We start from the raw sequence: 24,420 nt of genomic DNA, 5'->3' as shown, positions 1-24,420 counted from the left end.
CAGTACTTAAGATAGAAAAAAACATCGAAATCTGGAAAAGCAGTGGGAGTAGATGATTATTCAACCAGAAAGGTTTAAATATGGAGATAGAAGTTTTGCAGTGACTCCATACTGCACTGCATACTTCAGAGGGCCAGGTCAGAAGGTCGAATTCCAGATGATTGGAGTAGAGCCCTCATATCCATTTATAAAAAAAAAAGGAATAAAGTTAAATGTGAGAATTACAGAGGAATTTCTTTATTAAGTGTACCAGGGAAGGTATAGCAAGTATACATGAAAAGAGGTAGAAAATATTCTACAAGAGAAACTTGGAGAGGAACAAACTGAGATCAGGTCAAATTTAGGTGGTCAAGATCAGATTTTCTCTTTACAACAAATAGTTGAGAAATCATGGGAATATTACAATAATTTGTACTGTACTTAACTTAAGTACTGTACTTAAGTTTTATAGATCTGGAAAAGGCATATGACAATGTGCTCAGAGAAAAGTTTTTCAAAATACTATAATTATATGGAGTAAATGGAACATTATCCAGAATAATATATAGTCTTTATTTAAGTTGTATGTCAGTAGTTAGAATTCAAACAAATATAGAAAGACAGTTTAATATAAAATCAGGTATAAAACAAAAATGTACATTATCTCCACTCTTATTCATAATGTATATGAACTGCATTATTAAAGTAAAAGTGGCATTACAACTGATATAAGAATTGAAGATATCAAATTTAGCCTTTTGGTTTATGTAAATGATATTGTACTCCTAAACACATCTAGTGCAAGTCTCCAGGATTCACTCACTAAATTAAATAACAGCTGTAACAAATCTGGGATGAAAATCAGCAATTAGAAGACCACAACTATGAAAATGGGAAGGAACCAGCTGCTCTCAGTGGAGAACCCATAGAAGAAGGAAAACACATCAGATATTTAGATACAGTTTTCAGCAAAGAATGTTGCCAAAGTAAATCTGGAAATATTATTATTATTATTATTATTATTATTACAGGTATCCCCATGCAGTCAGTAGACTCATCACGGGAGACCGTGATGAGTCTCTGTCATATCTCTTCTTGAATTCATTTACAGACGAAGAGCTCACAACTAAGTCAGGCAATGAATTCCACTCATTCACCACCCTCCAGGCAAAAAACCTTGTTCTGACACCTTTGTTAACCACACTCTTCTTTAATTTCCAGGGATGGCCTCTTGTTCTTCCATCACTATCACACAGCTGAAACATTTCCCCTACATCAATCCTATAAAAACCTTTCAGTAATTTAAATGTTTCTATCATATCCCCTCTTCTTCGCCTATCAACCAATCTCTGCAATCCACAAGCTCTCAATCTATCAATGTAGGGAGCATTTTTTACATCACTCAACTTGGTCACTCTTCTCTGAACCCTCTCTACAGCCTCCTCATCTCCAAGGAATCCAGGTGACCAGACCTGAGCACAGTAATCCAAATGTGGAAGTATCGACGCTTTATAAAGGGGAATAATAACCTCTTTATCTCTGGATGTCAGTGTGTTCCTCAACAACCAAGTAATCCTATGTGCAATCTTGGACACCTTAGCAACGTGTCCCCTGAACTTCATCTCCCTATCTACCAACACTCCTAAGTCCCTAGCCTCATCAATCTCTTGGAGTACCTTTCCATCAATGTAGTACACAGCTGGTAATCTTTTAATCCCAAAATGCATGACTTTACACTTTTCCACATTGAACTGACATCCATTGTCTTTTGCATATTTTACCAGCTTATTTAAATCATCCTGCAAACTTTCAACATCAGCTTGATTTTTTATTGCACTATCCAACTTTGCATGATCAGCAAACAACTGAATATCTCCCTTTAAGCCATTTCCTATATCATTTATATACAAATAGAGAACAGAATAAGCAAAACTCGTGTGCAGTGTGGAGCCAGTTGAATAAATTTATATGGAATAAGAAAGAAATTAGCTAAAACTCCAAATTAGTAGTATACTAGACAGTGTTCAAACCAGTTTTATATTATGGATCTGAGTGTTGGGTTAGAAATAAAGACTCAAGACTTGATCGAAGACCCAAGACTACATATGAGAGTCTTAGAAAAATTCAGGAATTAAACAGATGCTATTATATGTTTCAGCCATTGAAAAATTCATTATACATGTCCTTCAGATACTTCAGGTGCTTACACTTGGATAAAGGATTAAACTAAATTTATTATAGTTTTTTTTTCCACTTGGTGGAAAAAAAAACTTCCAACATCTTCATTTTTAATATGATTCTGTCATTGATGCCATTGGTTCACTGACATCATTTTTTTTAGAACCCTCATATCTGTCATCTGTAGTCTTTTATCAAGTGCTTTATTTCTAATCCAAGTTTCAGATTCACAACTTAAAACTGGTTTGAACATTATCTTGCAAGTTTGTCGTTTTGGCTAATTTCTCTCTTATTCCTTATAAATTTATTCAGCTGGCTACCCACCATACCAGCTTTTCATATCCCGTTGTCTCTTTTCAGATTTAACTTGCCATCTTAAACTAAAATCTGTACCTAAAAAGCTGAAATATTTTATTTGTTCTATAGGATCTCCATTCAGAATGCAGCTGTTTTTTATGCTCCTGCCTATTTTGATAGTTTTGGTCTTTTTATTGCTGATTTTCATTCCAAATTTGTTACAGCTGTCACAAATTTAGTTAGAGAATCCAGAAAACTTGTACTAGATGTGTTTAGGAGTACAACATCATCAGCACTTAGCTTAGCTGTTTGCTAAAGAAAAGACCTAAATTTGACATCTGCAATTTTTATATCAGGTTGAATAGCACTTTCCTTTATAATGTGATCCATGTAGATAATGAATAGGAGTGGAGATAATGTGCATACTTGTCTTGTTCCTGATTTTACATCAAACAGTCTTCCTGTATTTCCTTCAGTTCTAACTGCTGTCTTATGTACTGCTCTGTATATCCATTCACTCGACATACAGTTGGTATTTTGAAAGCTTTTCTTTGGGCACATTGTCATGTGCTTATTCTAGATCTAGAAAACTTAAGTACAGATCCTTGTCATATTCTCACAATTTCTCAACTATTTCTCTTAAAATGAAAATCTGATCTTGAAAACTTCTATTTGGTCTGAACACCAGCTTGTTCTCCACATTTCTCTTCCACATTTTTTCTCAACCTCTTTTTAAGTATGCCTGCATAAATCTAATGTGGAACACTCCTCTGTAATTCTCGCATTGAGCTTTATTCCTTTTTTTAGAAATGGAAACTATTAGAGCCATCCATCCTGTCATCTGGATGGATACTTTAGGATTTATGATCAGATATCATCTATTCCAGCTGCCATTCTGCATTTCATGTTTTTGTTGGGTTTTTCTACCTCAAGTATTGAGTTGTCCTCCTATTTGCATTCTTCTTTTATTTTATTTATTTATTCATATGGAGTTTCCTCCCTTTTCTCCCCTGTCCCTATTGGGGTGAGTTGAGCCCTCTCATGGGGGTTAAGTATTTCTGGCTGTAGATCCGTGTGTTCACAAGGCCGGTTTGCCTGCTTGCGGGATGAAAAACCCCAGATAAACTGGGGGAAAAAATCCTGCTGTCCATGCATAAAACCAGCTAACTTGGCTATGGCTGAGGAAGATCCTTAAGCTTCTCACGTCGACAACGGGAATTGAACCTAGGACACTCCTTCCCCAGGCATATGGTTGTGAAGCTCAAAGCCACTAGGCTAACTGTGCAGCCTGCATTCCTCTTGAAAATATTCTAGTATGGTTCTGTCACTGCTTGTTTTGTTTAACAGTTTTTCAAACTCTAGACATCTATGATATCTTTATTTTCAGTTTTCGTGTCACATTTATCATCTTTGATTCCTTTTACAATGCTCTTTCCTCCATTTCTAAGCTTTTTCAATAGCATTTAGAACATTTCACCACCTTCTTGATATTTTCTGAAGTCTTCCCATGACTTTTGTTTAGTTGTGTTCACACATAGCTTTGCTCTCTTAGTTTTAGGGCACCTACCGACTTATTGGCTAAGAACTGTCCGTATGCTTTCTTCTTTGCAAGACTGCTTCTTTAACTTCTTGTGTCAACCATGAGTTTCTTATTTTTCTATCCTTGTAGACAACTTCACCACATACCTAGCTGAATCAATCAGTTTCTTCTTTAGAGACTCCATGGTTTTGTTGTTGTTTGCAATTTGTTTCATATTTTCATGAATAATGTTTGTATAGTTGAGTCTACAATTTCCTGTAAAAGCTTCTCAACTTTAATTCTTTTTAAAACTTTCTTACATACTGTTCTTTTCAATGTAATATCCATTTTTATCCTCCTTCCCACTAATTAAAGGTCACATTTGAAGCTTTCTTATTTCTTGTGGCTTCTCTCCACATGAACTTGTGCACATCTTTTTGTTTGAGCATGGTGTTAATAATGGCTTGTCCATGTCCTGAGCAGAAATCCAGAAAATACTTAGTTATTATTAGCTTTGCCTTTTCTCCAAATTTTTCCAAATGTTCCTATATGCCTGGTCAGATACTTATTATTATGTGACACCTCCAGGGAGTCCAAAGACTCATTGAGAGAGAGTGTGCCAACAGCATCGAATGAAAAACCCTTCTAACTACTAACCACGCTCAAACTTGCTTAACTTTTTGCGAGCCATTAGTAGCAGAGGCTCTACCAATCGACCAACCTTTACTGTGTTGTTCAGTTCTCCAACAAGGACCACTTTTTTTTCTCCCATTTTCTTTATGTTAGCTGTCTATTCTGATGACTCGAAAGATTCTTCCACTTCTTTCTTAGTGGAGAACCTTCTGTCAGGCCATAGGTGCAAATCAGTTTCATTGTCCATTTCCCTATTTGGAAGTGTGCCCACATCACTCTAGTTTCTTCCAATTAAGAAGTTTATCTTCATGTAGTGTTGAATATTATCACTTCTTGCTCCTTTATTATTATTGCCTGAATACAACACTTTATGTATTATTTAATATGATCTCACCTGTTTTTCTTTTCTTTCTCAACAATGCAAATTATGTCTGTGTGGTGCTTTTCCAATTCTTCAAATGTTGAGTTTATTCTTCTTCTTCTAGGTGAGTTGGTACGTGTTCCAGCAGCTGACTTTTTCACTGTTCACACTTGTTCCCTGATGAAAATAGCGAGGACCTTGTTTACCTGGGAAATTGCCCAGATCGCATAAAATCTTGTCATATTTTACCATCATATGCATTTGTGTTTTAAGTCAATAGAGAGTGCAGTTTGGTTGGCTATGTTCCAAATTGTCATCCCATCCTTGTTCACACTTGTTCAGGATATTTAACAGCTCAGTGTCCAGGATATTTAACAATGGGGTGCACCACGTGAATTGGACATTAAATCAGAACCCCAGTCGGTTCTCCACATTCCCGAAATGTGATGTGGAGATCTTCTCCCAGGTATTTGAATTCCCTTCAGTGATCCCTTGAGAGTATATAAAGCAAATTGATGGTGATGTATGTTCACAACAAAAATGATGGTAAGGTTTTAGTGAACCACATCTAGCTATCAACTTAGAGCTAAGTGATAGCTAGATGTGGTTCACTAAAAGTCTGGCTATGGGAAAGCACTCAAGGAGTTGTAGGAAGGAGGATAAGATACCACCATTACATAAGGGTGATAATAGAATGGAAGTGTTTAACTATAGACTAGTTTGTAATTTTTCTCAAGTTAAGATTTTGGAGAAATTAGTGAGAGCTTGAATTATCCAAATTACACAGATGAAGGTAATGTTATCTCTGAAGAGTCAGCATGGATTTATTAAGGAGTGTTCTTGTTTCAGTAATCTGCTCACATTTTATAATAAAGTAAGAAAATTGGTTGATTGAGGGAAAGCTGTATACTGTTATTTATTTTTTTAGGAATTTACAAAAACATTTGATATGGTGCCACATGGAAAGGTAATATTTCAGTTTCAGCACAAAGTGTTTAGGTTTTTGAAATGGATTGGAGATTGGCTGTGTGATATTATTATTATGATATGGATATCTCCATAATATCAAAAGACTCATCTCTCTCTCTCTCCTTTAAACCATTGGGACATTCACAGCTACCTCTTGCAAACCCAGAGGCACGCCGGCAATATGTGCAATGTGTGTGACACACACAGACGGCAGGATAATAAAGGTGCCAAAGAGGAGGAAATACTTTAAAAAAACGTTTTTAAAGTGATTTTTTTATTGGAGGGGGGGGCACCAACTGAAGTTTTGCACACAGGCGTCGGACACTACTGGCACGCCCCTGTGTAAACCATTCCTTCCCAAGACACTTAAGGAACTTCAACCTTACTGTTAAATAACACTAAAAGTAGTACGGAACCACCCTCTACCTAAGGATGGTTCCTTTTAGAATTTCTTAAAAATCCATCATGCTGGAAAAAATGGCACATTTGAAGTCTCCAGAAATTGTGCTGTGTGTCATTATCTTCACCCTCCCCTCCCTGTGTTCAAGGGTTGATTTGTCTGTTTTTCATGGGAAACTAGAGTACCCAGAGAAACCTCATTCCATGGTTCAAGCACCTAGTAGAGGAATGTAGGAATTATTTCTGAAAGGCTTCTCCTGGTTTCAAACCAAGATCCCAAGGACTCCCTAGAGGTTGCGAATGGAAATGATGAGTACTAGGGTGAAAGGTGGCTATTTTTTTGCATAGAGGGTGGTTGGATCTTGGGATGCATTGTGTGGTAATTTAACAACAGCATGAGCATTGAAAAAATTTAAGAAATGGTATGATAGAATTTGTGTTGTCTAAGATAGGTTTTCCACTTCTTGTTACTCCATGGTAATTCTGAATGATAATAATATTAAATGAAAGTGTCTGGAAGCTAAGTAATTTGACTAGAATAGTTTGGAAATTGTAAGCATATTGCATCTGAAGATTAGATTTTGAAGCTACATGGGTGGAGAGGAGGTTGGTGCTGACCCACTAAAACCCCCACTAATATAACTAATCGGGCTGGCTGCTCGATTTCATCCAACTTGTCAAAGCAAAATTCATATGTGGCGCTGTCATTTTGTATAATGTAGTAGCAGTATAAGTTTTATAAGGATTTAGGGACAAATGTTTTCTTGAATTTTTGCACTCTCATCATGGCAGATGATGTTATAAATTAAACAAGGATCAATTTTTGAGAACTGTACTGAATGGCCTGCCAAAGTTTCTTCACTGTTGTCTGATTAGGCTAAACTTTACTTTTTATTAGATGCAGCCAGTCTTGAAAAATATAGATATTTTGATTAAGAATAATATATTAATTTCCTGATGTTCATATTAAGGTCATTATCTGGAGTGCACACACACACACACACACACACACACACACACACACACACACACACACACACACACACACACACACACACACACACACACACACACACACACAATGACAAGCTATATTACATTTCAAACAGTATGCCAAAGTGAAAATAATTTGATCTACCGTTAGTCTACTGGACTGACCTCTAGTGGGAAAAAAACCTTCATGAATGCTATATTTTATTTATAACATTATCAGAGAACAAATTCATATAGATAGATTTAATACAGCAAAAGTGATGGTCTGATTCATAATTTAACAAGAGTGTTGTTATATTAGAGTTACAATCCTAGTTAAGATCAATGAAGTTAAGAGAAATTAAACTTAATTTAATCATATTAGCATACTTTAAAAAAAATATGCTAAAAATTTCATTACTGTATGAATTTAAAAAAAAAAAGTGAAACTTCTTAAATCATTTTTGTTCATTCTGAATTGTATTACAATAAGATGTTAAAAAACAAAATTTAAAATATGAATTGATATTTCTAAACTTTTGTTTTTGTTGCAATTTTCAAGTCATTCTTATATTTTTTTTCAGCATGCAGTATCAGAAATCATAGATTTTTTCAAAATACATAATATAGCTTTAGAAAACATGAAAGAAATTGCTTCTGATAAACTTGCTGCATTACTTCACATCACTAGAACTGGATTGGAATATGCAATAAGCAAACATAAGGTAAACTGTATTTTTGATTTTTCATGAAATAATCTATCCTTTCATTAAAAAAAAAAAAATTAAACTAGGATCAAAATGTTTTATTGCAATAAAAGTGTAGTGAGATGTTTCACTTGAAATCCTTGCTTAATTTAAACATAAAATGAACACACACTGAATGATCTGTTTTATAATAAAAAGTATATAAGGATTAAAATGTCTTACTGCAATTAGACATTCCAAATGCAATTGTTAACAAATTTTATTTCAGTATGCAAATTTTTTTATTTATATGTGCTAGATTCCCTAAATAACATCATTATATCAAATTAGTTACATAACAGACTCTTCATCCGTTTAGTGTGTTTCTTATTCCAGTCATTCTTTATGTTTTGTTTTTATAATATTTTTATTTCCTATTTATATTTTGTATTCACACACACACAACTGGAAAGATTGAAAAAAATAGATGATAACTTGATCCTTGATCCACATTGCCATCCACTTTCTCAGTGTGGAACTTGCACACATGTACATGGAATACCTTGTGGAAAGTTTTGCTAGTGGCCCTTTCCATAATGCATAGCATTATACATAGCATTATACGTTATACATTATACAATAGCATTATACAGCTTACATGTCTGTAAGGATATGTGTGTTGCATTATGAGATACTAAGGCAGTTGATGTGAAGTCATTAGCCTCTATATATAAGTTGCTCAGTCATGAAGTTATTTCATGCACAAACTCTGTTTTATTATTATTTTTTATTTTTTTAGGGGGGGGGGACAAAAAATCAAGGCCAATTTAGGGGCCCAAAACAATGAGGGAGGGGCCTAGAGCACTCTAGCACCTCAGGCCCGCCTACCTCGGGGAAAAGTGTAAGTATGGCCCTGAGAATGACAGGTTATATTGAAAGTTACAGTTAAATTAGCATTTTGAGAATTAAATCTAAATTAATCCAAAATTCAAATAAACCTAAAATCTTAAATTCTGAATTAAAAATGCAATTCTTATGCATTTAAACCCTGTATAGGAACTGAAGATTTTTTTAATTATTATAATCATCCAGGGATCCTCATTGTGTCAAAAGACTCATTGCAAAAGGTCCACAGTAACTATTATTCACAAAATACTTATACCTCTATTAGAAATTATTCAAAATTGCCTCTGACAACCTAGTCTGAAATTACACTCTTCTGCATCTTCTGGTGGTAATATCTTGTTCTTTCCCATCCAATTATGTATTGAAAAATATCTTATGCATCTTTTCCTCATAAAATCTGTATTAATATTTATGTTTCTTTTGTATGCCTTCTCGTTATGACCTATCCACAAGCATTTGAAAACCACAACCCTTCAGTCTGTCAATCTGTCCTCCTAAGAAATTCTAGAGGCCTGTCACCATCTTGATCATTTGCCTCTCATTCTTATGAAGAGACTATGGAAAAACTATGGAAGCTCTGTATTACTATTCTTCTTATTATTATTAATAAAGAGACCATGGAAAAACTATGAAGCTCTTTATTATTATTATTATATATTAATAAAGAGACTATGGAAGACTATGGAAGCTAGTTATTATTCTTCTTATTATTAATCATTGTGGGAGGTACACACTATTGCAAACAGTGCTCATCCAAGCATGCCTTAAAATGATTCAATGTGTGTATATTCACAACACACTCAGGCAATGCATTCCACTCACCAACACTCACTCACTCACCACTCTCCATGCAAAGAAAATATCTTCACTGCTCTGCTCACACCCTCCTTATACAGTTTCCTCCCATTCTATGAAAAATATCTTCCATGTCAATTTGATAACAACCCATGACTAGTTTATATGTCTCAATCATATCCCACCTCTTCCTTCTATTAACAAGGCTCTGCAACTTACATTCTCTCAATCTGTCCTAGTACTTCACATTCAAAATACTTCTGACCACTTTTGTGAATCTTCTCTGGACCATTTTCCAAAATATCCCTGTCCCCATGAAAATCTAGTGACCAAATCTGTGCACAGTAATCCATATGAGGCCTGATCAAGTCCTTATACAATGGCATCATAAACTCTCTATTTCTGCATGTTAGGGTCCTCCACATCATTGCCATTATTCGATGTGATGTCTTCACAACTTGTGCAATGTGGCCCCAGAATTTCAGGTCCTTGTCCACCATCACTCCAAGATCTCTCATCTCCTGTACTTCCTTTAATGTTTCCCCACCAAGTGTATACTTTGCATCCCATCGTTGCTTACCAAATCTCAAAACCAATCAACCGACCTTTGCTGGCAAAGGTCGGTCGATTGGTAGAGCGTCTGCTACTATAATAAATTTAGTTTAATCCTTTATCCAAGTGTAAGCAAACAAAGTTTGTGCCTGAACTATCTTCAGGACTGAGGCAACATGTGGTAAAAGTGGACCAAGCTCTCATCACTCCTTATCTTAGTATCTCCCATAATGCAAAGCACATCTCCTTGCAGACATGTATAATGCTATGCATTAAGGGAAGAGCCACTACCCAGACTGGTTTCGACCTTTATTGAGGTCTCATCAGTGGGAGCCAGACCAAGAGGTGGTGATACTAAGGTGGAAGCAATGGAGAAGTCGTATTTACCTATACGAGTTTCCAAAAGGTGTCTCACCTCAGTCCTAAAGATACTTCAGGTGCAAACTTTGTTTGTTTACACTTAGATAAAGGATTAAACTAAATTTATTAAGCAAGTTTGAGTGCGGTTACTAGGTGGAAGGGATCAATCGTTCAATGCTCTTGGCATACTCTCCCTCGATGAGTCTTTGGACTCCCTGGAAGTGTGACATAATAATAATAATAATAATAAAAACCTTACACCTTGCAACATTGAACTGATAGGTCCACTTACCTGCCCATTCATACAATTTGGTTCAAGTCCCTTTGTAAGGCCATTACATTCGCTTGACTCTGCATTGCTCTACTCAGTTTTGCATCATCTACAAACAGCTGCATATCCTAGTTAAACTCATTGCAATATCACTTTATTTTACTTTGCATAATCCTTCCTCTTCTATCTTTTATGGTGTTGAGGTTTCTCAAACATGAAGAAAGGCTTATGTGTGTGTCATATGTGTTGACTAATTTTGATGGTAATATATCAGAACACAGAAAGATAAGTAAATAATTATTTATCGACTTATTCTGATATTTCACTGGTGTTATAACCAGCATCTTCAGAGCACAAAACACAGTTTATCACTACACGAGACCAAAACAACATGGTGTAATAATGGGATTAGTTTGAAAAATTTTTAGCAACAACACAAAGAGTAAAGTCCTAATTAGGCTCTCTCTATGTAAAAAAAAAAAAAAAAAAAAAAAAACAGGGAGAGAAAGTACTGCACAGAAGCTTTTACAAGTCAGAGTGATTGTTCTTAGAAGCAACAAAAGCCTTGAAACATACTCCAAATCTTAACAAATATGGCTGTATAAATTTGCCTAAGATTTGGGAGACAGTCATCTTAAGACATAACTAGTACCTGTTTTCTCTCTCAAGAGTCCTTAAAGACTAAAGTCCCCTAATTAGGACTTCAGTCTTTGTGTTGTTGCTACAATTTTTCAAACCAGTCCCATTATTACACCATGTTGTTGTAGTCTCATGTACTGTGACAAACTGTTTTGTCATTGGACCAAGGTCTTTCCAACCAAAGGGCTTCATCTATACTGACTGAGCTATGAATCAGTTGGTATAGATAAAGCCCTTTGTTTATTAATATGCAAATTGAACAAAAATGGCCCCTAAACTCACTCCTGCGGCACACCACTAGTGACCTTTCTCTTTTGGTGTACCGCACCCCATATACAACTTTCTGATACCTATCTGACAGCCAGTCACTGATCCAACCCAGAAGTCTCTTATCCAATCCCATCTGTTTCAATTTATTTAAGAGCTCGTCATGTGGCAGGCTATCAAAAGCTTTTGCAAAATCCAAGTACACCATTGTATATGCATCTTTCCTGTCCACGGTATTTATCACCTTGTTATAGTACATAAGTACTATAACACGTACTATTGCTTGCCTAATTGGCTGAGTGGTCAATGCACCTGCTCTCCAGCCAAATGGCTAGTGGTGATGATGGGCAGTAGATGGCATTGGTGTATATGATGATGATATATGATGATGATAGTTGTAGTTGGTAGATTGAGTGGTGGAGACCGAGAGTTGTAGAGTAGTTGCCCTCCCTTGATGAGTCTTTGTACTCCCTGGAGGTGTTATGTAATAATAACAATAATAAAAAGTAAGTAAGTTGGTGAAATATTATCTCCCCTTAACAAGCCCATGCTGATAACCACAAAGAATACTGCTGTCATCAATTCATTTCTGTATCCATCTCTCACCAATCTCTCCAGTACTTTCACCACAGCTCCAGATATACAGACCAGCCTATAATTTGAAGCTACAGCCTTATCACCACCTATATGCAGTGTAACAATTTTGCCCTCTTGCCACTCCCATAGAACCAAAGAGGCTTTTATTAAACAGCCATTACTTATTATTAATTAATAAACTTGTGATTTCTGGTGATTAATAAACTTTTATTAATCACCAGAATTATAATTTTACATATATGTCCTTTCCTCACAAAAGTCTGCATATGACTAGCCACAACATAGGTGATCATTTCATGATCATTTTCACCAACTGGAGGAAAGTGTGAAATCCCCACTCACAATTACATCCTCTGATTAAATGATCAAATCTAGAACTCTTCATCCTTGAGTGCCCTCCTTTATGTGCTGCCTGCGATAGTTATCTCTCAAGAACTCGAGAAATTCATTTTCTTTATTCCCAAATGCTATCTCTTCATTCCAATGTATACCACCATAATTAAAATCACCCACAACAATTGCCCTTCCTTTGTTCACTAATCAAAGCTCTTATACATTTCTTTTCTTCATCACCACTGTTTACATCCCCTGGTCTATAGCAACATCCAACTAAATATGTCTTCCTCTCAACCTCCACGTTACACCACATTTCCCCATAACCGTTGCCACTGTTTTTCTCTTTCATGTCTTATGTGGACTTAATTTCCCTGCTATCTTCATCAGCACACCTCTTCCTCCTCCCTTCCTGTCCTTCCTATCCTTAGCAGCATCTGTCTCCTTTCCACATTATAGCTCTCAGTTCTCTCTTTGGCCTTTCTTATTACCAGCCTTGTAGTTTAAAATATTTTCCTTCTGTATAGAAGTTCTCATATGACTGGCTACAACTCTGGTGATCACTTCATGGTCACATGCACTAACTAGGAGGAAGATTAGACACTCCATTCATAATCATATCCTTCAATGATATAACCAGATCTAAGATTCTTGACACTTGTGTGCCCTCCATTACATGTTGCCCAAGATTGTTTTCCCTTATGAACCCGAGAAATTCATTCTCCTTATTCCCCTATGCTATATCTCCATTCCAATCAATGTTGCCATAATTAAAATCATTCACAATGATCACCCTTCTCTTGCTCACTAAGCCAAGTTTCTTTATACATTTCTTTGTCCATCCTCCACATTCCATACCTGTAGCAATATACAACAGAATATCTCATCTATAAACCCACACCTTGCATCATACTGGTAGTATATATGCCACCATTTTCGCCTTGTATCTCAATATTACAGATTCGATTCCCAGGCTATCATTAACATCACTCTATCTCCTATTCTTTTGTCCTTCTTGTTCTCATGAAATAACCCACCGTATTCCTTGGCTATATCATTCTCATTCAGATATGTTTCACTTATTCTAACTGTTTTTGAACAAATAGACTCAGTTGGGTCAACAATTTCATCTCCCTTATTTTTGATAATCCTGGCATTCGTAAATAAGCATAGTAATTCATTTCTTGGTCTATATCCCGCGCTTCTCCCGCACACGTGTATCTTCTCCACAACTGCTCCTGTCTGCTAACCTTTGTCCCATATATTCCCTTAACTCAATTGCTTCCCATGTATTCCAGGCCATTCCATTCCAGTGCTGATTATCCCCATATATTCATTCATTACTACTTTCAGAATCCACTCGCCTTATGCCGCATCTCCCAGATCTTCCTGTCCAACTTGCACTTATTCTTGCATTCTCATCTCTTGCACTACTCTCAACTCCATTTACAGTCACTTGGGTCTCACCTGGTCCACTTTCTTGCTCATTTTCATTATCTCATTCTTTCTCTTATACCTTGTTTGCATCACTAGTTACATTTCCATTTTGCAAACTCATCACACGCATTTGCAAACTCATCATTCACAATCTTTGCTCTGCCTGAAAAAAATCATCACTGTCATAACTAGGCAACACACAAACTATTCTTCCTATCATACTGTTGTCTTTTGCTCTTCTCAGTAACCTCCTGATATCCATCCTCCACCCTATGCTCAACCAAATCATTCGTTCCATCCAAACCCACTAATTCCATGGCATGCTTGCTTCTCATATTCACAGCCTCAGCAACTCTATTCATTCTCCCTCCTGGAATTTTATATTCCACAACAAAAGTTAGGGATGATTGCAACCATTAAAAATAAATTATTGCATCATTAAAGATGATTTTTTTAAACAAAAAAAATAAAAATAAAATTTAACTTAATCTTCTCTTCCAACAGTTTTCTTTTCTTTTTTTTTTTCTTTCCAAAGTTAATACTCAAGTAAAATATTAAACAAATTACTTTTCTCCAAAAAACCAAACATGTCCAGTCACTGAAGTCAAATATACTTACCATTTCCTTACCTTACATTGGCAGAGTTTCTAGATGTATATCTCAATTTTTTTTGGGGAAAAAAAAGCAACATTGGAACTGTTTTTAAATTGATTCTTATCCTATAGAATTTGCTACATTCTCCAAAAGACAATGTACCATTTTAAAATCATTATTATTATTAGACACCTACAGGGAGCCCAAAGACTCTTTGAGAGAGGGCACACCTGCTCCACAACTCTGCCTCCACTGCTCAGTCCACCAAAATCATACTGGCATTAACAGGATTATGTATTCTAGCCATAATATGTACACATCTGTCAAAGTGGAAGGAGTCTGAACTTCATAAAAAAAAAGAGAAAGATCAGGAAAGAGAAAGCTGGTCTCACATATTCACAGAACACCAGGAAATGGATTGGTCATCCATTTCATGAGGCTATCATGATATCATGGACTTAGTGAAATGCCAGCAAAAGTTGATGGTGAAAAAATAAATTTTATTTTGTAGTAAAGTAGTTTGGATTTGTCTTTTGGTGTTGTTCTGTTTCTCTCTGATTCCTGCCGCCACCTTAAGCCTCTATATATGGCATCGCTGGACTTCCAGAAGGCCTTTGATATCATCTCTCTTCCTGCTCTCCTTCGAATGCTGTCTATTACTGGATATCCAGAACCCTTTCTTTCCTCTGTTATGCAGCTATACTTGGGTAGCTCCATCACTATCACTACAGGTCCCGTGCGACTTATTCCTGCAGTGTGGGGTGTTCGCCAGGGTGATCCTCTATCTCCCCTTTTCTTTAACTGCATCATAGATGAGTTTGTTTACTCTCTTCCTAGCCATATAGGCTACTCTCTAGATGCTCCTTTCTTTAATGCTGTGGCCTTTGTGGACAATCTTATTCTCATAGCTTCTACTAAGGTAGGCTTGCAGGAATTCCTTGACTGGGCAGTTGACTTTTTCTCTATTCGAGGCCTTTCTATTAACATAGAGAAGTCCTGCTCTTTAGCTCTTGTCCCCTCTGGGCGAGACAAGAAGCTTAAAGTCGAGACTATAGAGTTTTCCCTGCATGGGAGGCCATTGCATGCTTTGACCATCCTGGAAGAGTGGAGATACCTCAGTATCATGTTCACCTCAAAGGGAAGGTCTTCTGTCCCTTCTATTCTAGAAGCTGAGATCACTTCTTTGAGGAAAGCTTCTCTCAAGCCCCAGCAAAGACTGTTTTTCCTTTCCCACTATCTCCTACCTCGCTTTTACCACAAGTTGGTGCTTGGTAAGACATATATCTCGGTACTATCCCGAATGGACAGGGCTATCCGTTCAGCCATGAGTTCATGGCTCTGCCTGCTGCTTGACACTCCTACTGCATGTTTCCATGCGAGGGTGAAGGATGGCGGGCTCAGGTTTCCATCACTTAGATGGCTGATCCCACACCTGCAGCAGTCCAGAATTGCGAAGTTAGAACTATCTTCTTCCCCTATCTACAGAGAGGCTTTCTATAGTCCATTAATAAAAGAAGACTTTAGGCAGGCTAAAGGTTGGTCCCATTATCAAGGTTCCTTAATTGAGTCAGCACCTGCAGAACACAAGAGATGGATATCTCTGCTGCACTGTTCTGTAGATGGTGCTCCTTTTAAAGGGTCATATCTGTTGTCTCCTCAGCATGATTAGCTCATCCCTGGGTTCAAGTATATTGACCTTATCAGGACTCGAGCTTGCACAGCTCGATGGGGTAGTGACGACTCAAATTGTAGGGCTGGCTGCCACTATAGTGAGACATTGTCTCATATAGCCCAGTGTTGCTTCCGTACCTGGGGTCCGTGTGCGGAAGAATGACAGTGTAGTCTCCATTCTGAGCAACCGCTTTAAGAACAAAAGTTGGGAGACCGCTTGGGAGACATTATAGGACCTCTGCGGATTTGCATAAGCTAGACTTAGTGATTAAAGAGATGGTGACATTTGGGTAGTTGATCCCCAGGTAGTGGGAACAGAGAGCCCACTAGCCTATAGCCATAATAATATGGTAAACTATTATAAGAATAACCAAGATCTAGTTAATAAGATACGGAAGGAGCATGGGGCAACTCTGAAGTTTACTACCATCTCTTTACATGGTGTATGGAGCACAGATAGCTATAAGGACTTAAAACAGCTTGGGCTTACACAGAAGGATATAAAAGTTCTTTCCTTGAGGGCCCTACAGGGCACACTGGTGTCATGGCATTGCCACCAAAGAATGACTACAATGATAACTAGAACAGGCATAGGGTAAAACACTTGTAAAGGCTTAGGCCTATATCAAGTCGGGATGTGATGTAAGGGTAGTACTGCCCATAACCAGTACAATGATTAATAAAAATAAAAAAATAAAAAAAGAGAGGAAAGGTTAGGAAATCTGGTGTTTGATGCCAAGATGGCAGAAAAATACCCAGAAGAAGACTATGATCTAGGTGAATTGATTCAGTCAGAAGTGTCTTGAGAGGAGGATTTTTGCTGTAGAAACTTCAAAGAAGCCATTTGTTGTACTCCACTCTAAAGAAAATCTAAACAGAAATCAAGGAATGATTCTGAAAGACATCTGGAAAAGCCTAATAAGTTCACTCAGCTTAAAAGAATTTAATTTCGCTAAAAACTATATAATGTGCTCAATAAACAATGACTGATACACCACGTCCCATGCTTATGATGTCATGCGCCGTTTTAATTTATTTGACTGTGTTACTCCATTCTTCTTTTTTACTAGTAAATGTTAGTTCCATGTACCGTTACACATGTCCTGAAGAAGCCAGACAGTAATGCTGGTGAAACTTGTAGACAATTCTTATATATTTTACAAATATCTGGTCAACTAATAAAGCCTATATAAAAATTTCAGTTCAATATTTAAGAAGTGACCAAATACAACACAGATGAACAGACTCGATGACTACACTAAGCATAAGATACGATACTTTGAAAAACTCAAATGTAAAAAAGCTAGAATGTTAAACCATCTAACCTTCTTGAAAAGATGTAGACAGTTCAACATTATTCCCAAGCTTTTAACTATTAAAGAACAATTACAATCAAAAAGAGTGAAACTTATTTACTTTAAGGCATCTTTGTCTTTACTCTGTGAAAGAATTCAGCATGTTAGTTTGTACTTAGCAAGATAGACCTAAGATGCTTAGACCTTTTTGAAGACATCTCTAACACATAGATAGCAACCTATGGAGTATTCTTGACCCCATGGTACAAAACAGTTTTGACAAGGTTTTTCTAACCAGTAAAAAATCTCAAATTAAAAAATTTGATAGACTTTATGAAAGAAAATACAACTCAAGACCAAGTCTCCCTGATGAAAAAGTTATTTTCAATCTTTCTGACCATAAATTATCAAAACCAGAAGCCAACATACTAAAGAAAGGTTTCAACTTTGCTATCATTCCAGATCACATTCCAGAGATTGATATTATCAGCAACATAGAAAAAGCACTCTCTTCATTTCCGGAAACAATAGCAGATGATATCCAATTAAAAAGCACTGTAATCCTTTCAACTTCAAAACCACCAAAACTCAATATAACTCCTCTCGAAAAGCGAGCTCTCTCAATCCTAAAGAAGAACAAAGATACAATCATCCTAAAGGCAGACAAGGGCAACTCGACGGTCATCATGAATACCAAAGACTACATAACAAAGATCACCGAGTTAATTTCAGACACGTCAACCTATCGCATGCTAGATTTTGATCCAACTTTCAAATAATCAAAAAGAGACTAATAACCTATTACAGAACATGACAAGTTGGTCTTTAGACTTGCAATGAAGTCTGAAATCTCTACACCCACTGACACCACTCTTATATGGTGCCCCAAAAGTGCACCAAATTGGAGTTCTGCTCTGCCCGATTGTCGATGAAAGAAATTTCCTACATATCTATTAGCTAAACATCTAGCCCGTCTATTGAAAGAAAATATAAAAAAATCAGATTCCTTCATAAAGAATTCTAAGCATTTCACTGAAAAATTAAATGGCATCTCCATCTTAAAAACAGACATCCACGCAAACTTAGACGTAGTTTTGTTATTACCAACATACCTGTTGAAGAAGTTTTTCAATATCCTGGACAATCTCCATCCACATGACACAGCTTAGCTTTTTTGTCATTGCCTCAACTCTAATTTTTTCAAAGTGAATGACACATTATATGAACAACTTGATGGCTTAACCATGGGTAGTCCCTTATCACCTCCCTGCACTGATCTGTTCATGGAAAAAACTACATATCTCCACCAAAACCAATGGTTTTGGTGGAGATATGTAGATGATGTTTTCATAATTTGGAGAGGCATAGAAACAACCTTATTTGAATTTCTTACAAAAATAAATTCCCTCCACCAAAAAATACAGTTCACATTAGACCTTGAAAAGAATAGCCAGTTGCCTTTTCTGGATACACTAATCAAGTAACAAGAGGATGGACAAATCCAGCAGTCTATCAAAAACCAACACACTGGATGTTACCTGCACTTCGAATTGACTCACCATGTTGCACAGAAACTCAGCATAATACATATGCTTAAGAATAGAGCGACCAACATTATCTCAGAAGAAAAAGATCTCCTTGATGAACTCGCTCTCATATCTCAGACCCTAGTAAACAACGGTTACCCAAGAAATATAATCATAAAGATTCTTCATAGAAACCCTCCACAACAGCAACCTTCTGTCAAGCAATATACATCATCCATCATCATCTCTTATGTAGGCTCACTGTCAACAGAAATTGCCAAGCTCCTTAAGTCTTTCAACGTCTGAGTTGCTCTCAGACCTGTCAAGACAATACACCATGTTTTACGATCACCAAAAGACATTAATGCCTTCTTCAAATATGCAGGTGTGTACAACATTCCATGTTCCTGTGGATTAAATTACATAGGGTAAACATCAAGAAGCCTGGAAATTTGAATAAAAGAACATGTAGGAGACGTGAACAACAACAGAACAGATGTTTCAGGATTAGATCATCACTTCTCAATCTCTAACCACACCATCGATTGGGATAAAAGCTCCATGCCCTATAAAGAGGATTTTTGATGTAGAAACTTCAAAGAAGCTGCTGTTGTACTATGCTCTGGAGAAAATCTAAACAGAAATCAAGGAATGATTCTGAAAGACATCTAGAAAAGCCTAATAAGTTCGCTCAGCTTAAAAGAATTTCATTTCGCCAAAAACTATATAACGCGCTCATTAAACAATGACTGATACACCACGTCCCATGCTTATGATGTTATTTGACTGTGTTACTCCGTTCTTCTTTTTTACTAGTAAATGTTAGTTCCATGTACCGTTACACGTCCTGAAGAAGCCAGACAGTAATGCTGGTGAAACTAGTAAACAATTATATATTTTACAAATATCTGGTCAACTAATAAAGCCAATATAAAATTTCAGTTCATTATTTAAGAAGTGAACAAATACAACGCAGAGAAGATACTGGAATGGGTTTACCTGGTGATATGCCACTTTTTGCAGACGATGCAAAATTGAAGAAAGCTATTCTAAATCAGGCAAATGTTATGGCCTTACAGGAGAACGTGAATAGATTGTATGTGCAGGCAACAGTGTGGAACTGTGAGTTCAGTGTTGCAAAGTGTAAGATTTTGAAATTTGGTAAGTGACGAGATGCAATGTATACACTTGGTGAGGAAACTCTACAGGAGATGAGGGATCTGGAGTGGACAAGGAACTGAATTTCAGGGGCCACATTGCACAAGTTGTGAAGTCATTTCATCAGATAATGGCAATGATGTAGAGGACCTTAACATGCAAAAATTAAGGAGTTATGATTGTATTGTATTAGGCTTTGATCAGGCTTCGTATGGATTATTGTGTACAGATTTAGCTCAATTTGTGCACTGTGTGACAAGGATATGTTAGAAAGGGTCGAGAAAGATTCACGATGGTGGTCGGTCTTCTTTGGAATGTGGAATATGAAGACAAATTGAAAGAATGTAAATTGGAAAGTTGCATGAATAGGAGGAGAGGGGTGGGGTAATATGATAGAGATATGTTACTCAGGGATTGTTGTTAGGTTGACATGAAAGAAATTTTTCATAGAATGGTACGGGGGGAGGGGGAACAAGAGACCATCCCTGACAATTCTATAAGGAGGATGTGAGCAGAGAGATGAGGAACAGTTTTTTGCATGGTTATTGAGTGGCTGGTGAGTGGAGGGAATGCATTACTTGAGTGTGTTGTGAATGTAAACATATTGAATTAGTTTAAGGCACCTTTGGATAAACTTTGTGTGCGCTAGCATGTATCTCCCATGACAAGGGAGGTGAGATGTTAATAATAATAATTTCTGTGTCTTACATAGAAGACAACCTCATTTAGGACTGTGAAGAAGTCATTTGAAGTTATATACTCTCAAGGCACCCTGAACATGAACCAGTTCCTCATTTGAAAGTTGTCCTTGATATGATGATGATGCAGCATATCAGTTATCTGTTATTCTTGTAATATGTAAGCAGATTGCTAAAATACGAACACTCCCCCCCCCTCCCACAAGATGTTCATCATGCTAACCATCAGAAAGAATACTGCTATTATCAACCCACTTATGAATCCTAGTCCTTACCAACTTTTCTAATGCCACAACAACTCCAGACACTCAGATTGGTCTATAATTTCTGGCCTGAAACTCCCCCCGCCCTTGTTGAACTGGAACAGTTTTTACCACATTCCATTCCTTTGGGACTCTGTTGCAAGACTCATGTTAAACAGGTGTACCAAAGGCATCATTAATTCCATAGTCAATTCCCTCAAGACACATGCCAATATGTTGTCAAGTTCCTATTGCCTTATTAAAATCAAGTTTACTTAATTTCTCATATATTTCTGCTCAGTTTCCATCAGTCTCTCCTTCACCATACGCTCCACATTCCATATTCTCAAGGTGTTGGTTTCACATAGATGAAAGACACTGATGAACTTCTCATTGTATACTTCAACTATATCTACTGCATCTGTTACCAATCTGCCATTGTCATCAACTAGCATCATCTGCCCATAGTCTTTTCTTTTGCTTACCACATATAAGAACTCACTAGGATTTTTCTTAATGTAATTGGCTAATTTTCTCTTATAATGCTCTTCAGCTGTCTTTACCAACTGAGTCAACTTCCTGGCCTGTCTTTGTATTCTTCATGCAATTTATCATTACCTACATTCATCTTGTATTACCTCCACATTGCCTTCTTCTTCTTCCTCTAGATTTCACCTTTAATCTCTTCATTCATCCATTTTTCTCCTGCCTTGTTTAGCATTTTCACTTTTGCAATACACTCAGGCATTGATGTTGTTAAATAGCCCTTGATCAATGCCCGTGCAGTATTTGTTTCCTTCCTGCTCAACTTCTTTTTCCACAGTGTAGCTCCCAGTTGTAGTTCCAGCCTTGTACATCCCTTCTTTATAGAAGTTCTCATATTACTGGCTGCAACCCAGATTATCACTTTATTGTCATTCTCACCAACTGGGGAAAGATTAAATACTTCATTCACAATCACATCCTGATGATATAACCAGTGTTAGCTTTCAGTGCACACCCTCCATTGCATATTGCCTAAGATTGTTGTCCCTTATGAACTTGAGCTTTTCATTCCAATTAGTAGTGGCATAATTGAAATCACTCATAATGATCATCCTTCATTTGCTTCTTTGTCTCCACCCTACAAATCACCTGTTCCTGTAGGAACACTTCACCAAATATCTCATTCTGTCAATCTCTACTTCGCACCACACTGCTTCAAAACCCCTTATATCTCAATCTTGTGCGAACATAATTCGCCTGCTATCATCAAAAGCACAGGATTGTTTTCTTTCACTGATGCTATCTTTCACTCCAGTGAACATTGCCATAATTGAAATCACCCATAATGATTGCCCTTCACTTGCTCATTAAGCAAAGTTGCTTATACATTTCTCTGTAATCACCTTCCACATTCCCTGGCCTGTAGTAACACTGAATGAAATATCTTATTTTATGAACCTCCATTATACACCATACTGCTTCAAACTACTGCTGTTTTTTTTTTTTTTTTTTCCTCTTGTATCTGAACCTTGTTTAGACATAATTCCCCTGCTATCATCATCAACACTTCCTCTCTTCTGGGCTTTTCTATTTTCATTAAAAACATCATATCCTGTTGAAAATTTATTTATCACTAGGTTAGACTATAATATAATAGATTTAGTTTAATCCTATATCCCAGTGAGAGCAAACAAAGTTTGCGCCTGAAAATATCTTCAGGACTAAATATAGTGTTGTACTATCTTATCCAGTAAGTAGTGCAACACCAAGGCAACTCGTGGCAAAGGTGGAGCAAGCTACCAGGCACTTCTAACCCAGTATCTCCCATATAATGCAAAACACATTTCCTATGTGGATATGTATACTGTTATGCATTAAAGGGATTGGCCATCTACCCAGACTAGTTTCGACCTTTATTGAGGTCTCTTCAGTGGGAGCCAGGCCCAGAGCTGGAGATACCAGGCAGAAGCAGTAGCAAGTCATCTGTGCCTATGGGAGTTGCCAAAAGGTTTATCACCTTTTTTAAAAATTACTCTGGATTTAGAGAAAGATGTTGAAAATTTATTTATCACTAGGTTAGACTATAATATAATAGATTTAGTTTAATCCTATATCCCAGTGAGAGCAAACAAAGTTTGCGCCTGAAAATATCTTCAGGACTAAATATAGTGTTGTACTATCTTATCCAGTAAGTAGTGCAACACCAAGGCAACTCGTGGCAAAGGTGGAGCAAGCTACCAGGCACTTCTAACCCAGTATCTCCCATATAATGCAAAACACATTTCCTATGTGGATATGTATACTGTTATGAATATATGTTATAATACTGTTACTGAAGAGACCTCAATAAAGGTCGAAACTAGTCTGGGTAGATGGCTAATCCCTTTAATGCATAACAGTATACATATCCACATAGGAAATGTGTTTTGCATTATATGGGAGATACTGGGTTAGAAGTGCCTGGTAGCTTGCTCCACCTTTGCCACGAGTTGCCTTGGTGTTGCACTACTTACTGGATAAGATAGTACAACACTATATTTAGTCCTGAAGATATTTTCAGGCGCAAACTTTGTTTGCTCTCACTGGGATATAGGATTAAACTAAATCTATTATATTATAGTCTAACCTAGTGATAAATAAATTTTCAACATCTTTCTCTAAATCCAGAGTAATTTTTAAAAAAGGTGATAAACCTTTTGGCAACTCCCATAGGCACAGATGACTTGCTACTGCTTCTGCCTGGTATCTCCAGCTCTGGGCCTGGCTCCCACTGAAGAGACCTCAATAAAGGTCGAAACTAGTCTGGGTAGATGGCCAATCCCTTTAATGCATAACAGTATACATATCCACATAGGAAATGTGTTTTGCATTATATGGGAGATACTGGGTTAGAAGTGCCTGGTAGCTTGCTCCACCTTTGCCACGAGTTGCCTTGGTGTTGCACTACTTACTGGATAAGATAGTACAACACTATATTTAGTCCTGAAGATATTTTCAGGCGCAAACTTTGTTTGCTCTCACTGGGATATAGGATTAAACTAAATCTATTATATTATAGTCTAACCTAGTGATAAATAAATTTTCAACATCTTTCTCTAAAT

The 24,420-nt window shown here is 36.8% G+C and overlaps 1 protein-coding gene across 10 annotated transcripts in view; it reads left to right on the top strand.

Moving 5' to 3' along the window:
- LOC150104358 (intermembrane lipid transfer protein VPS13A-like) overlaps positions 1-24,420 on the top strand; it is a 2,072,875-nt gene that overhangs the window by 756,512 nt on the left and 1,291,943 nt on the right. For all 10 annotated transcript variants that reach the window (XM_090396324.1, XM_090396319.1, XM_090396320.1 and 7 more), the window contains one exon: positions 7,892-8,032. In XM_090396324.1, the coding sequence (XP_090252450.1) occupies positions 7,892-8,032 (141 nt within the window). The remainder of the gene's footprint in view (positions 1-7,891; positions 8,033-24,420) is intronic.

Source organism: Typopeltis vanoorti, chromosome 8 (genome assembly GCF_054136105.1).
Source record: "Typopeltis vanoorti isolate ZY-2024b chromosome 8, IOZ_Tvanoo_1.0, whole genome shotgun sequence".
Classification (NCBI taxonomy): domain Eukaryota; kingdom Metazoa; phylum Arthropoda; class Arachnida; order Uropygi; family Thelyphonidae; genus Typopeltis; species Typopeltis vanoorti.
The sequence above is the reverse complement of the archived record's forward strand: the minus strand, read 5'-3'. Positions and strand labels throughout refer to the sequence as shown.